The sequence below is a fragment of the Danio rerio genome, chromosome 2 (genome assembly GCF_049306965.1).
Source record: "Danio rerio strain Tuebingen ecotype United States chromosome 2, GRCz12tu, whole genome shotgun sequence".
Lineage (NCBI taxonomy): Eukaryota > Metazoa > Chordata > Actinopteri > Cypriniformes > Danionidae > Danio > Danio rerio.
The window spans coordinates 1475001-1492497 of record NC_133177.1 but is presented as its reverse complement, the minus strand read 5'-3'; the positions used below and the strand labels follow the sequence as shown (position 1 = coordinate 1492497).

Here is a 17497-nt window from a genome sequence, read left to right as displayed (position 1 = left end):
CGCACCTCAGAAGCCTCTTGCAAGCGCGGTTTGCGCCTGCGATGTTCTCGCGTGAACCCGCCGGAGGCCGCTGTCCGACTGACCGGATGATTGACTGCGCGACCAGCCAATCGGCCGATCCGCCCTCCTCCTTCCCTGAACCCAACCAATTTTACCGATTGTCCCGCCTGCCCACCTGCTCGTTTCCCTAAACCCGAGCGACAATTTACAAAAACCGTCCAAAAAAAATAAAAGACCCGATTTTTTTAAAATTATTTTTTTTATTATTTTTTTTATTATTATTACTATTTTTTTTTTTCTACCGCGTTTTCAAATTTCACCGCGTTCTCACCCTGTCACGAAACTCGTTCACTTAATTTTTGGGATTCTGTTTTCGTCTTACCTGATTGCTGGAGAGAAGCCCTCCACAAGGAGGTAAGGCAAGCGCAAAAGGGAACAGCGTCACACCGCCCCGCAGCGTTCGCTTGAAAAAAATTAATGCGGCCGTACGTACCCCCCGGGACGTATTCCGCTGTCTCCAGAAACGTCCGCGGGACTACGTTTTCAGAATGAGCTTGGGTTGGCTCAGACAGTGGCCTATTGCTGACTAATTTCATTGGCTGACACTGCTATGGCAATCGCGTCAGCCTCAACTTCAGACACGCCCTCTGTCAAGCGTTAATGCTGAAGCCCCGTGTGAATGGGGCGTAAGCCACCGTGCCGACTGCATATGTGTGAATCATAAAATACGTTGCTCTGGATGAGTTTTGTTGCATATTTCAGTTGACAAATCCACTAGAGGGCGCCGTCTGCATTTGTGCGAATCTGAAATGCGTTACTCAGTTGCACGTTTCAGGAGAAGCTGGTGTATATTGAATATTTGAGTTGGTGTTGTCAACAATAGAAATATTTCGATGCATATTTTTCGATATTGCGATATCTAAAATATAACTTCTCTCATTATATTTCACAGGAAAACCTACTGTAAATGCTTTCATACATGTGATTTGAATGATGTGAGAGGCGATCTCTCTGGGATCGTTACGAATACAGGATTAATCTACAAATATAAAGAAAATGTATTAATCCGTGGGTCACGTGTGTCCCGAACAGTGATCCATACAAAACACAGATCAACCTAGATTTTATTAGCACACCAGTTAATGTTGAATTATGATTAATAATAAATAATGCGCAAGTATTGTCGATGATTAGTTCATGCTAGAAAAAACATAATCTGACTGATGAAGAAGTGTGACCCAATAATTATTTTGAAATGTCAGCGATATCAGTGAATATCAGCACTGATGTCCGTCTGGTGTGTGTGTGTGTGTGTGTCTCTTCAGATGCAGATGCTGCTGCTGAGATCGAGTGTAAGCATGAGGATGAGATCTGTTTGAAGAGTCGCATCAGTGCTGAAGAGGAGGAAGAGGAGGAGGAAGAGCAGCTGTTCGAGCCCGTCACTGCACACAAGAGCCACCTCACAGGTAAGTGTACGAAGGTTGCTAGGCAAAGTTTCTCTCAGAGGATGACAAGCTGATGCAACATTGCTGCAGCTCTGATACAAGCTTTATGTATGGAGAAGATTACAAAGCACTGCAGTGTTGGAGTGTTCTGAGTATAAAGCTGATTGGTCACTTCTTGTCACATGACTCGTGGTGCACTACATAGAGTAGACAGCATTTTGACGCAGCATTCTGAAAAGTTGAGATGTTTTCAACAGGATGCACATCGGCCCCAATATGCGCGCGTCACATCCCATTGGAAATGAGGAACTGGCACGTGGAAAAGACGTTATGTAAACGGCCCCTAAGGCCGCCGTCATTTGCGATCTCCAGCAGTCGATCTTTTTCTTGCACAGATATGCTGGATTAACCTAATTTATTGGCAAATAGGTTGCATTGTTAACTTTTGGCGCTCAAGTAAGCGAGACGTAACCTGTGTTGGGGAGTAACTAGTTACATATAATGACGCTACACAATTTAACTACAAAATAAAATGTGAAGCTGCTTTGACTCAATCTACATTGTAAATGTGCTATACAAATAAAGCTGAATTGAATAAAAGTAACAGTAATTCGTAGCTATTTTACTATTCGTAAAAATGTGTAATTAAATTACAGTTATTTATGAAAATGTTAAAGATTACAAGTGGGGTTACATCTAAAAAATTTCTTTACAAGTAGTGACGCTACTAGCTTAACTACATTTCTCAGTAGCGTGGCGGTAGCGTCGCTACTTTCTAAATCAAATAGCTTTTCAGTAGCGGAGCTATTTTATTAGTCAAGTAGCGCTGTAGCGTCCACACAAGCTATGTTTACCAATCGCAGATCAATAAGTGACGGCACCGACATTTACGGAGCTGTGAGGCTGGTGTCTAGCCGATAAAAGTAAATCTATATGATGGCCAGTTCAGTTTTTACACTTACGAAGTCGCCATGTAAATAGCAAATGTGCCATGACAGACGCAACTGACTCTTAAAGGGAATGAGAGATGAGACTCTGATTGGTTTAATGCAGGTTATGCTCAAAACACACCCAGAACTCATTAAGAGAATAAGCACAACCCTGTTAAACCACGCGCAGAGCGTATTTATCTGTCCTTAAAATAGCAAAAGTTGATTCAGACTAGATGCGCCTAGATCGTTAAAATAGAGCCTTAGATTTCAACAAGTCAGTACTTCTGCGCAAATGATTCCTCCGTATGTGTATGAAATGTACCGCAATACACACCCTAAGTAACACATTTCAGATTTGCAAAAATGTAGACACCACAGCGCCCTCTAGTGGATTTGTCTTCTGAAATGTGCAACGAGACAAACCTGGAGCAACGTATTTTATGCTTTGCAGAAATGTAGGACTCATATTTCCAGTAAGCCTGGGTTGTAATAAACCATTTGAGTGTTCGGAAAAGATCTATAGCATATTTCAGATTCGGAAAAAAAGTACACAGCGCCCTCTAGTGGATTTATCATCCGAAATGTGCAACGAAACTTACTCAGAGCAATGTATTTTATATTTCGCAAACATATTTTTAAGTTAACCAGTGTGAAGCTGTAGATAAAAGTATTCTTAAACATTAAAAACAGGATTTAAATGACGTTCAGATTTGACTACGATACTTGATTGTTTTTTAAATATTAAAGTTTGTTGTTTCCGTGTAAACTTTTGCACACACATCGTTGGTTTAGCGCTAAAGTCAGAGATTACGTTTCAACAAATCAGTACTCCTGCATAACTTATTCTTCATTATGTGCATCTAAAACATGCCAAAACAACACATCGTACTTCAGATTGCGAAAATGTGGACTGCGCCCTCTAGTGGATTTGTCATCTGAAACGTGCAACCAAACAAACCTTGAGCAATGTATTTTCATTCATTCATTTTCTTGTCGGCTTAGTCCCTTTATTAATCCGGGTTGACCACAGCGGATTGAACCACCAACTTATCCAGCACATTTTTTACGCAGCGGATGCCCTTCCAGCCGCAACCCATCTTTGGGAAACATCCACACACACTCATTCACACACACACACTCATACACTACGGACTATTTAGCCTACCCAATTCACCTGTACCGCATGTGTTTGGACTGTTGGGGAAACCGGAGCACCCAGAGGAAACCCATGCGAATGCAGAGAGAACATGCAAACTCCACACAGAAACGCCAACTGAGCCGAGGTTCGAACCAGCGACCCAGCGACCTTCTTGCTGTGAGGCGACAGCACTACCTACTTCAATGTATTTCGTGCTTTGCAAAAATGTAGGGCACTTATTTCCAGTAAGCCTGGGATATAATAAACCCTCATGTGTTCGGAAAAGATCTATAGCATATTTCAGATTCGCAGCGCCATCTAGTGGATTTGTCATCAGAAACGTGCAACAAAACTTACCCGGAGCAACGAATTAATGATTCGCTAACATATTTTTGTGTTAACCAGCGTGAAGCTGTAGACAAAACTGTGCTTTAACAATAACAACAGGATGTTGATGAAGTTTTGGTGTAAACTTTTGCTCACACATCTTTGGCTTTGTGCTCAAGTCGAAGATTAAGTTTCAACAAGTCAGTACTCCTGCATAATTGATTCCTCTGTATTTGATCAGCGATTCCTCTGCTGACTCGTGCCATCAGAGCAGCCCCTCATTAAAAACCCCCATTTCTCTGACAAATAAGTCTTAATTGTTCGGCACTCGAGATGGCGCTTTAAATGAGCTCCCTGTGGAGGCCAAAGAGAAGAATGTCATAGTCATTTGGGAACGCTGCATATCTGAAGACGAGGTGAACGCAGGTCTGGCTCAGTGTGAATGATTAAATGACTTCAGACGAGTGTCATATTAAAGCTGTGCTGCAGTAAGAGCCTCACGTTCACTGTTTTTCACAAGACTTTCACAGATTCTGGTTAGCAGAAACGCTTTAGCACTTCTTCGTCTTCATTTTAAAGCACATACTTGGCAATTAAACTCATTTAAAGCACTTTAGGATGCCTTTAAATGCTGCTCTTTAGTATGATCGTTCATACAGTGTGTATTGTGGCTGTGTGTGAATATAAAGTTGTAAAGAGCGAAGTTTTACCTCATAATAAAAAAAACACTGTTGCCAGCCGTCACCAACATTTATTGATGATTTTCATGTAAATCTGACAGCCTTCAGAATGTTGTATGATATAAATATAATCATATTATTAATTTAAAAAGAACAGAGCCTCTGCTTTAAAAAATAACAGCAGCATTTTATTCTGTCTTCATGTGTTCATCTTGAAATAACATAATGTTTTTCAAAGTAATACTCACTCACATACACACATCACATGAGAAATTTTAAATATATGAATAAGTAAATGTATGAATGAATGATTAAATGACTAAATAATTAAGCAACAAATTAATGAATGAATACATGAATGAATAAATGGATGAATAAATATATAAGTATATGAACGAGTAAATGGATGAATACATGAATGAATGAATGAATAAGTACATGAATGAATAAATAAATTATTTAATGAATACATGAATTAATTAACGAATAAATAAATAAATGAACAAGTATATGAATGAGTGAATGAATGTATAAATAAATGAATAAATAGATGAATAAATAGATAAGTATATGAATGGATGAATGAATGAATAATTAAATGAATGAATGAATTAATTAATTAATTAATGTAAAGATAAATATATGAATAAATAAATGAATGAATAAATGAATGAATAACTAAATAAATGAATGTATAGATAAGTATATGAATGAAGAAATAAATAAATAAATGAACTAATTAATGAATGGATAAATATATGAATGAATGAATGAATAAATAAATTATTTAATGAATACATTAATTAATGAATGAATAAATAATTAAATGAACAAGTATATGAATGAGTGAATAAATGATTAAATGAATGAATGAATAAATAGATGAATAAATGGATAAGTATATGAATGAATAAATGAATGATTAAAAATTAAATGAATGAATGAATGAATAAATTAATGTATAGATAAGTATGTGAATATATAAATAAATGAATAAATAAATGAATGAATGAATAAATAACTAAATAAATGAATGTATAAATAAATGAATGAATGGATAAATGAATTAATAAATAAACGGAAAAATGAATGGATAAGTATATAAATGAATAAATGAAAAAATAGATGAATAAATAAATGAATGAATGAGTAGATGAATAAATAAATAAATGAATGAGTAAATTGATTAATAAAATGATTTATTAAATAAATAAATTAATAAATGATTGGATAATTATATGGATGTATGAATGAATGAATAAATAAATAAACGAATGAAAAAATGAATAAATTAATGAATGAATAGATAATTATATGGACGAATACATTAATAAATAAATAAATGAATGAATGAATGAATGAATAAATAAGTGAATCAATAAATGAACAATAAAAAAAATAGATGATGACATGGTGGCGCAATAGGTAGTGCTGTCGCCTCACAGCAAGAAGGTCGCTGGTTCGAGCCTCGGCTGGGTCCGTTGGTGTTTCTGTGTGGAGTTTGCATGTTCTCCCTGTGTTGCGTGGGTTTCCTCCAGGTGCTCCCCCACAGTGCAAACACATGCGCTTTAGGGGAATTGATGAACAAAATTGTCCGTAGTGAATGAGTGTGTATGGATGTTTCCCAGAGATGGGTTGCAGCTGGAAAGGCATCTGCTGCGTAAAACATGTGCTGGATGGTTGGCGGTTCATTCCGCTGTGGCGACCCCGGATTGATGGAGGAACTCTCAGTTTTAAAGTTGACTATTCAGTGTTAAAGCTGACCAAATCTTTAATTTAATGCACAATTAATGTTTCTCTGACGTTTGAGAGTTAAACTCAGTCTCTTAATTCTGTTTTATTTTTCATTATTCTGTTTATTTTGTGCTTTTCATATCACAAGGCTCTCTTCAGTTCTGTTGCTGACTGTGACTAAAACACTTGTGCCTGTTCAAAATAAACAGAGAAAATCAAGCAGTGTGCGTTTGTTGATTATTCCTGTTGATCAAGCCCCGTATCCAACCGTGACCCCAAAACCGAGGTGCATACACACACATATAGACCCTTTAAATACAAATGTGTTCTGGAGCTTTATTTCTGAGGCCGTATATGACATTTTTATCTGAATAGTGCAGCAGAGACACTGTGAGATTATTTCTTTATTTTTCTCTGACCTGAAAGCGTTTTTGGCAAGAGAGTGAGACACAAAGAGCAAGGCAGTAACTGAGAGTCACGTGTGTCCCGGATCAATGGCTGCCGGGGTCTGGGCCTGCTTTAACACCTCTCTGTGCACTTAAGCCATGACCACTGCATTGCGTTCTGGGACTGGAGCGATGGATCCAGCCGCGTCCCTGATGTGATTGGACTATTGATCGTGCTAATGCAGAACTGCAGGAGAGACACTGAGGCTATAGGAATGTGTCCCTCAGGACCAGCAGAGGAAGAATATCTGCACCCCTACGACATTCTTGACTTTCTGCATCATCCACAAGTGGAAATTTGTCTTTGGCTTCGCCTCCTAATTGCATTCGACGTCACAAATACATTCAACATGTAGTGTTATGTGCATATCTATAGGGGATTGAGTGTGCATGGCCATACACCCAATGATTTACCTCGTATGAATCACATTAAAACACATATAACACAAAGTGAAGCAGAAGTTAAGATTAAGATCATTTTTTCTCATATTGCGATGCACATCCAGTTAAAATGGTCTTAAAAAAAGAAGGACTGATAGCCCCGCCCTAAATGACATATAGCCATGCCCTAATGACTGATAGCTCCACCCTAAAGAACTAATAGCTCCGCCCGAAAGAACTGATAGCCTGGCTTAAATGACTGATATCCTGCCCTCAAGGACTGAAAGCCCCACCCTAAATTACTGATTCCCGTCCTAAATTACTGAAAGCCCTACCCTAAATGACATATAGCCATGCCCTAATGACTGATAGCCCCACCCTAAAGAACTAATAGCTCCGCCCCAAAGGACTGAAAGTCTGGCTTAAATGACTGATAGCCCGCCCTCAAGGACTGATAGCCCCACCCTAAATTACTGATACTCCAGCCCCAAAGGACTGATTGTCCTGCATGAAATGACTGATAGTTCTGCCCCAAAGGCATGATAGCCACGCCTTAAGTGACTGATAGCTCCACCCTAGAGGACTGATAGCTCTGCCTTAAGTGATTGATAGCCCTGCCCTAAAAGACTGATAGCTCAGCTTAAGTGACTGATATCTCCGCCCTAAATGACTGATAGCCCCATCCTAAAGGACTGATAATCCTACCCTAAAGGATTAATAGCTCTGCCTTAAGTAACTGACAGTTCTAAAGGTTTGATAGCCCCACATTAAAATACTGATAGCCCCGCCTTAAAGGACTAATAGCTCCGCCCCAAAGGATTGATAACCCTGCTCTTAAGAGCTTGATAGCTTGAAGTGATGAGTAGCTCTGCCCTAAAGGACTGATAACTCCACCTTAAAAGACTGATAGCCCCACCCCAAAGCACTGACAGCCCTGCCTTAAAGGATCAATAGCTACACCCTAAATGACTTATAGCCCCACCCCAAAGGACTGATAGACCAGTCCTAAATAACTAATAGTCCCGTCCAAAGGACTGATAGTCCCGCCCTAAATGACTGATAACCCCGCCCCAAAGAACTGAAAGCCTGCCTTAAGTGACTAATAGCCCTCCTTAAATGACTGATAACCCCGCCCCAAAAGACTGAAAGTCCACCTTAAGTGACTGATAGCCCACCTTAAAGGATTGATAGTTCTGCCCTAAATGACAGATAACCCTGCCCCAAAAGACTGAAAGCCCGCCTTAAGTAACTAGCCCGCCTTAAATGACTGATAACCCCACCCCAAAAGACTGAAAGTCCGCCTTAAGGACTGATAGTCCTGCCCTAAATGACAGGTAACCCTTCCCCAAAGGACTGAAAGTCCGCCTTAAGTGACTGATAGCCCACCTTAAATGACTGATAACCCCACCCCAAAAAACTGAAAGCCCGCCTTTAGTGACTGAAAGCCTGACTTAAGTGACTGATAGCCCACCTTAAAAGATTGATAGTCCTGCCCTAAATGACAGATAACCCTGCCCCAAAGGACTGAAAGCCTGCCTTAAGTGACTGATAGCCCACCTTAAAAGATTGATAGTTCTGCCCTAAATGACTGAAAGCCCGCCTTAAGTGACCAATAGCCCTCCTTAAATGACTGATAACCCCACCCCAAAAGACTGAAAGCCTGCCTTAAGTGACTAGCCCGCCTTAAATGACTGATAACCCCGCCCCAAAAGACTGAAAGCCCACCTTAAGTGACTGATTGCCCACCTTAAGTGACTGTTAGCCCACCTTAAAGGACTGATAGTCCCACCCTAAATGACTGATTACCCGGCCCCAAAGGACTGAAAGCCCGCCTTAAATGGCTGATTGTCCCGCCTTAGATGACTTATAACCCGCCTTAAAGGACTGTTTTTGATGTCTCTGTCTGTCACACCCATTACAGGTTTTTCAGTCTCTGCTAATGAGCTGATGATCTGAATCTGGTGTGTTTGATTAAGGAGACATGGAAAATGTGCAGAGCTAGTGGTCCTCCAGGAATGTGGTTGAGAAACACTGCCCTAAATGACTAATATCCCCACCCTAAATGACTGATAGCCCCGCCCCAAAGGACTGATAGCTATGCTCTAAATGACTAACAGCCCCGCCCTAAATGACTGATAGCCCCGCCCCAAAGGACTGATAGCTATGCTCTAAATTACTAATAGCCGTGCCCTAAATGACTAACAGCCCCGCCCTAAATGACTGATAGCCCCGCCCGAAATGACTGATAGCCCCGCCCCAAAGGACTGATAGCTGTGCTCTAAATTACTAATAGCCCTGCCCTAAATGACTAACAGCCCCGCCCTAAATGACTGATAGCCCCGCCCCAAATGATTGATAGCCTCTCCTTAAATGACGGATCATGCCTTCACTCTTAATACATCTAAAAGACTGAAAAAAATGACAAACCCTATTGAGCACTGATGAATCATGTAAACATTTGATTATTATTTAATAATATGACTGAAAATAATATAAATACACACATTTAAATGAGTAGATTAGACTGGATGACGAGCTAAATATTATGCAGATTTCTGCGTGCACAGATTAAGTGTGGGTCCACTGATGGTCATGCAGGGGCTGTGTCCCCAGGGAGGGTGTTTCTCTGCTGGGGAGGATGGCAGGACGGCTCCCCCGGGGGTCTGGAGGAGGGATGTTTCCCCCTGAAAGCTCTCAGCGCGGTGCGGTTCTGGCTCCGTCCTGGCTGAGGATTGAGTTTCTGCATGTTGAGCCGCTGCTGGTCTCCTCAGGGAGGCTGGAAGTGCAACAGCTGTCCGTCCGTCCGTCTCCATAAACGCTCAGTCATCCTCATCCTCAAGGTCAGCAGCACCAGCTCGCCTTTTAGAAGATATACTCATTTGGGAAATTGGAAAACATTGCTTTTACACGTTTAACAAGTGAACATGTTTATTATGTTTGATGTATTTTTATGGTGCGAGTCAAATGGAAAAAAATTAACCAAAATTACACGCCCGCAATAAACAAGCAAACAAACAAACAAACAAATCTGCTTGCTTTTGGTGAGGTTTTATTATCATTTTAATGTTTATAATCATAGTTTTATTTAAATTTTTATATGGGATCTAGGATGGGAACAGAATAGGACCTAAAATTGACTTTTTATAAACAGTACATTGTAAAACGTCAAATTAAATACAGTGGTCCCTCGTTATTCACAAGAGTTCTAAAAATAGCCCGCAATAGGTGAAATCTGCTTTATTTTTTTACAATAATTATAAATGTTTTAAGGCTGTAAAAACTCTCATTACACTATTTTCTGATAGGCATTTTCAAACTTTGTCGTTTAATCACTCGTGTAACTTCTACTTTTAGCATTTTCATAAATCCAAGATTTTTGTGTGCCTTTGACCTTTGTCGACATTGTGGGTTTGTTGGGGACTCAAACAGTAAATTACAGTAATTTTCTACAATTTAATGTCAGCTATTTTACAGTAAATTTCTGTAATTTAATATCTGTTATTTTACGGTAAATTTCTGTCATTTAATATTTGTTATTTTACGGAAAATTTCTGCAATTTAATATCCGTTATTTTACGGTAAATTTCTGCAATTTAATATCCGTTATTTTACAGTAAATTACTGTACTTTAATATCTGTTATTTTACAGTAAATTACTGTACTTTAATATCTGTTATTTTACAGTAAATTTCCGTAATTTAATATGTTATTTTACAGTAAATTACTGAAATTTAATATCCGTTATTTTACGGTAAATTTCTGTAATTTAATGTTATTTTACGGTAAATTTCTGCAATTTAATATCCATTATTTTACAATAAATTTCTGTAATTTAATATCCGTTATTATACAGTAAATGTTTGCAATTTAATATCTGTTATTTTACAGTAAATTACTGTAATTTAATATCTGTTATTTTACAGTAAATTTCCGTAATTTAATATGTTATTTTACAGTAAATTTCTGTAATTTAATATCTGTTATTTTACAGTAAATTACTGTAATTTAATATCTGTTATTTTACAGTAAATTTCTGTAATTTAATATCTGTTATTTTACAGTAAATTACTGTAATTTAATATGTTATTTTACAGTAAATTACTGTAATTTAATATCTGGTATTTTACAGTAAATTTCTGTAATTTACTATTCGTAGTTTTACAGTAAATTACTGTAATTTAATATTTTTTAGTGTAAATTTCTGTAATGTAATATCTGTTATTTTACGGTAAAATTCTGTAAAATAATATTTGATATTTTACGGTAAATTCCAGTAATTTAACAGCGGTTATTTTATTTTTTTTACAGTGTAATTACTAAGTTTACAGTTCGTTAATATCACTACAATATTTTAGACTGAAAAATCTTCTGTAAATGCTGCTCTCCAAATGTAAACATGTACACACCGCAATCAAACTATTACCATCGTGTAGGATTTTCACCGCATTTTGTGACAGAATAGTTTACACACACGGCTGTTTGACGCTATTCTCTGCACCTACCGAGAAATGCAGAGGGTGTTTTTTCTTCCAGCAGCATGCAGCATCAAACTCCATTAAAAAAAAACACTCTTCCACTTCCTCGCATCCAATATCTCGTTTGTCTTGAAATGTTCCTGAATGAAAGTGCCAAAAAAAAAAATCAATGTACACAATTTTGCAAATGCTTCTAGGTGCTCATTAAATTTCCTGCTACAAATTGTCATGCGTCATTGTCTCCGAAAACTACTCAATCTCAGGTCATAATAACACAACACACAATGCCAGTCCTGTTGAAGGATCTCCGTCTGCTGCCCGTGTTTAATCACTAATGAATGAACTGGTCATGAATTCATCTGTGCTGGCGTTATCTTGCGCGCAGCAGTGTTCGTTATGAATGCGTATCTGCACTGCGTGTTTAATGCAGTCCATGTTAAAGCCAAAGTGTCATTAGATATTGAAAGCAGCTCTGGTCTCTGGAGACGTATCTGTTCCACTGCACATCCATTTCAGCTCTGAAGAGACGCGCATGAAGGAGAACAGGAGTGCTGTATACAATTGACTTCAGAATTATTAGCTCTCCTAAATTATTAGCCAATGTTTGTTTAACGGAGAGCTGATTTCTTCAATGCATTTCTAAACATGATAGTTTTAATAACTCATGTCTAATAACTGATTTCTTGGATGTTAATCTACCAGTGTGCCAGCTGACAATGGTATTTTTTTACATTGAAGTAATTCAAGAACCTAAACTCCTAACATTTAATTACACACGAAGAGTGGACATACTGTTTTCTCATGATAATCCTACATCTGTACTGAATTACTTTCAAAGTAACTCATGCATGTGCTGTATTTTTAATGAAGAATCTGCTCTTCATGCATTAATAAAGCATGTTCTGCCAGAATGCAGAGGTGTTTTATGAATACTACATTTTGTTTGAGCCTGGAAAACCTGACTGGGTTTTCGTCAGATAACAGTGTGGCATTTAATAGTTCATACAGCAGATTGCAGATCTAAATTATTGAATAATTTACTAAGCGTGTGAATGAAAACCACAAAACACTCATACGTTTGACTGCAGTTTGTAGGTGAAATGAACACGGGGGCAGTAAGACAACAACGTATGTTCCTTTTCACACTAATAATATTTACAGGCACATATTATTGACGAATACAGGATTATTTTCACCCAGTTCTTTGCTCAACAACAAATAAACAGCACTAAACATCTTAACACTGTCTATGATTAGTAATGAACACATTTGCGTTCCCCATCGATCTCCATATGGACACTTTTCTGGCGTTTGCTCATAGCTCACTTTGTATGGTGTTGTGTTTGTGCTGCAGAGCGCTCGGGTTCGATTCTGGTGAAGCGTGCTCCCACAAAGGAAATAAAAAGTAATGTAAAATCAAGGTAAACTATGTGCTGGCAGTGCACTTTTCTCTTCCGTCTGCTTCTGAAAACACTATCGGTTGGGTTTAGCAAAGGGATTAGTTTAGTGTTTCGCTAGCTGATCTGTACGACAAGCTCCGCCTTCTTCTGGACGTCTGCAAGAGGGACGTGTATCTAAAACGTACAACAAAACACACCCTAAGTAACGTATTTCAAGATTCGCACAAATGTAGACATCACAGCGCCCACTAGTGGATTTGTTAGCTGAAACATACAACAAAATGTGCTCTGTGGAACATATTTCAGGTTCGCAAAAATGCAGACAGCACCCTCTAGTGGATTTGTTATCTGAAATGTACCATGAAGCATGCCAATGTAATTTACATTTTTTTAAAAATGTAGGCTGAGGAACGTATAACCAATGACTGGGTTTTCGTCAGATCACAGTGACGCATTTAATAGTTTATACAGCAGATTGCAGATCTAAATGATTGAATAATTTAATGAATTACCCAGCGTGTGAATGAAAGAAAAATGAAACCACAATGGCATTGATTGAAAATAAATCACTAGCATCAGCCATTCGTTTCAGTAGTGTTTTCTTGCTTCAGAACACATATTTCCAGCTATTTAACATCTATTTAAATGTGTATTTAGTTCTACAACCCTAATGCATATCTTGTTTAACTTTTAAAATACATGCTTTGCCCTTGATATTTGTGAAACTACAAAACATTCTCGCATGTTTGACAGCAGTTTGTAGGTGAAATGAACACTAGGGGGCAGTATGATCACATCAACTTGTGTTCCTTTTTACGCTTATAATATTTACAAGGACATATTATTGAGGAAAACAGGATTATTTTCACGCAGTTCTTTGCTCAACACCAAATAAACTCCACTAAACATCTTAACACTTTCTATGATTTGTGTTGAACACAATTGCGTCCCCTTAATATCTCCATGTGGACACTTTTCTGGCGTTTACTCGTAGCTCACTTTGTACGGTCTTGTGTTTGTGCCGCAGAGCACTCGAGTTCGAGTCCAGTGAAGCACGCTTGCACTAAAATAGAAAAAAGCTATGTAAAATCAAGGTAAACAATATGTTCGCAGTGCACTTTTCTCTTCCGTCTGCTTTTGAAAACACTATTGGTTGGGTTTAGCTCAGTGTTTTGCTAGCTGATCTGTACGACAAGCTTCGCCTTCTCCTGGATGTCTACAAGACGGATGTGTATCTGAAACATACAACAAAACACACCCTAAGTAACGAATTTCAAGATTCGCACAAATGTAGACATCACAGCGCCCTCTAGTGGATTTGTTAGCTGAAATGTGCAACACACTTATTTGTGCTCAACGCAGTCTCGTGACAATTCGTAACTTTTTGACTTAGTGGCTAATTCGTATGAATTCGTACAATCTAATTAATACAATTTAGTATGATTTGCTCATCAGCTAACGACGGTTAGGGGTTAAGGGTGGGGTTTAATGCCACGTCTCCTTTTTAAAATCGTACATTAGCCACTAAACTAACAAAATGTAAAATACTTACGTTTCCTCGTGAGATCAGGCTGGCAGCACTGTATTTTACGTTTCAAACAAAAGTGTAGGCCGAGTATAGCGTATTTCCAACAAGCCTGAGCTGTATTTGTGAACACACAGGCTGTACTTCTCACATCTGTCGATCGGTTCCTCGTCCCAGATGTTTGTTCTCTCTCTGTGTTTGCTTGCTCGGTTGGAAGTTGTATTAAGTATTAAATGTTTATAAGTCTGCGTCTGGATGAGGCTCGCGACTGCAGGCATACAAATGACTGAATAACTGAGGGGTGTTTTACCAGTCGCGCACTATAAACATTCAGGCTAATGTAAAAAGTGGGACTGACAATCGTTCACAACAGCACTACTATGGATGCTTTCTGCAGAATATCTTCTTTTGTGTTCAACAGAGGAGGTATCAAAGTGGCTTAGTGGTTAGCACTATGGCCTCACAGCAAGAAGGTCACTGGTTCGAGCCCCGGCTGGGTCAGTTGACGTTTCTGTGTGTCTGAGTTTGCATGTTCTCCCCATGTTGGCGTGGGTTTTCTCCGGTTTCCCCCACAGTCCAAACACATGCCCTATAGGGGAATTAAGTAAATTGGTCGTAGTGTATGAGCGTGTATGGGTGTTTCCCAGTACTGGGTTGCAGCTGCTGCGTAAAACATGCTGGATTAGTTGGCGGTTTGTTACTCTGTGGCGATCACTAATAAATAAGGGACTAAGCTGAAGAAAAATTAATAAATGTTCAACAGAAGAAACTAATTCTGTGAGTAAATGATGAGGAAACTGATTTTTTTGGGCCGTCCATCCCTATCGAAGCACCAAATCAACCTTTCTCTCCACTGCTCCGCCATCTTCAAAGTATTTTTCCATCTTTCCGTCTGTTTCCATTTAAGTGTGCATGGCTGCCGTTGTGTTTCCAGTCTTTTTCTTCCCCTCTATCTCTCTTTCCCTGCTCGGTATTCTCCTCTCGTCCTCTGTTGAGTGATTTTGCTCAGACACGTCTAGCTCTAGGTAAAGGGTCCCGGGAGGTTTGGCTCTCAACCCCTGGGTCGCCGCATCATGAATACATTATGATCCCCCTGTTTCCGTTCGGTTGCCACGACAGCACTTTCCGACCCAGCGGCCGATGAAGATGGCGTCAATACCGCCTCCATCAAACAGAACACTCTACTGCGCTTCAGCATGCACTGATCAGCATTGAGGATATACAGTTAAAGTCTCCTGGATAATTCTGTTTAATTTACTCAACACATTACTAATAGCTGATGTCTGTTCTCTCTGTCATGATGACAGCACATAATATTAGACTAGATATTCTTCAAGACACTAGTGTTCTGCTTAAAGTGACATGTAAAGACTTCATTAGGGTAATTAGGGTAAAGTTAGGGTAATTAGGCAAGTCATTGTATAACAGTGGTTTGTTCTGGAGACAATCCAACACTAATGTAGCTTAAGGGGGCTAATAATATTGACCTTAAAATGGGTTTAAAGCAATTAAGAACTGCTTTTCTTCTAGCCGAAATAAAAGAAATAAGACTTTCTCCAGAAGAACAAATATGATGGGAAATACTGTGAACAATTCCTGAATCTGTTCAACATCATTTGGGAAATATTTGAAAAACTTTACAGGAGGATGAATAATTTTGACTTCAACTGTGTGGGTAGTTGACAAATAAACCACCATTATTGAAGGGAAATAGTTATTAAACTATGGGCTATCATACACCCAGCACAATAAGGCGCGAGATGTGTTCGGCGTGATTTGTTGCTATTTTCAGACCAGCGCAGCAGTAATTTTCATGTTTTGCTTCACGTTGTTTAAATAGTAAATCCATTTGCGCCAATTTGTGCACTCGTGTGTGTGCTGGTCTATAAAGGAGGTGTGTTAAGGCGCATTGTTGGAGTGTTGATATTTTGAGGAGCTGAAATACACCACACCATTGACCAACTAAATGCTGCTCTAAAGTCCAGCAGAGTGTGTTAGTTATGCGCCTTAAACACTCACACACTGCTGAATACACACAGGATGATCAGCAACAAACAAATATCTTTACAGATGAAAACAATTAAAATGATCCAGAAATGATGATTCTCTCCATTAATATAAACAGCACTGCCTCCATGCCTTCTTCACCTCGGGGGGCTTTTTCAGTTTATTGATGACGATCTGCATCTGTACAATGTGATTAATATCAGCAGGATTATTGATTATCTGCAGATTTATAATAAACACAAGTGTAGATGTGTCCAGCTGTGGGGTTTTGGAGACGTCTGCATCAGCATATGTGGATAAGAACAGGACGTGTGTTTAATATAACTCAGTTTTCTGAGCACACTTCATTATTATTGTTCATTTATTCCTTTGCTGGAGATCAGAACTGAATTTATAAATAGTTTAGACTCAAATCAAAGGAGATTAAATATGTGGGCTGATGGATGTGTTCAGTGGAGTGAGTTTCCACCGTTTCCTCACTCCACCAAAGTAAAGGAGTAAAGTAAAGAGGCTGAATGGAGGAGGCTCGTTCTTTATCCTCGCGCTGCAGATGCTGTTTAACTGTTTTCTCTAGTGAAGCGTTCAGTTTTTACACTTACAAAGTCGCCGTGTAAATGGCAAATGCACCATGGAGCGTCTCAACTGACTCTTAAAGGGAATGAGAGACGAGACTCTGATTGGTTTAATGTACGTTATGCTCAAAACACAACCAGAACTCATTAAGAGAATAAACACAACGCTGTTAGATGATGCCCTGGGGCTTAATGCTTTTGCGCCACAGGCTTATAGCATTGAAATAGAGCCCTTAGTAATTATTTTTGTCGCACCAAAGAACAACGAAACTTCATAATTGTTTAGTGTTTGCAAAAATGTTAAATATGTGAACAATTCTGAGACGGCAACTGAGCATATGCAGTTCATGTGCTTCAGTCACATGATCTTTAATGGGCTAAGTTTTCTGAGTAATTGCCTGATTTTAAATGATCACTGGACTATAATTTTCACAT

The 17497-nt window shown here is 38.8% G+C and overlaps 1 protein-coding gene across 4 annotated transcripts in view; it reads left to right on the top strand.

The window, feature by feature from the left end:
• LOC108180213 (zinc finger protein 521) overlaps nucleotides 1-17497 on the top strand; it is a 128503-nt gene that overhangs the window by 15193 nt on the left and 95813 nt on the right. For all 4 annotated transcript variants that reach the window (XM_073922310.1, XM_073922300.1, XM_073922293.1 and 1 more), the window contains exon 2: nucleotides 1326-1466. Coding sequence is in view for 2 of the 4 variants with exons in the window: in XM_073922293.1 (XP_073778394.1) it covers nucleotides 1326-1466 (141 nt within the window). In the remaining 2 variants the exon portion in view is untranslated. The remainder of the gene's footprint in view (nucleotides 1-1325; nucleotides 1467-17497) is intronic.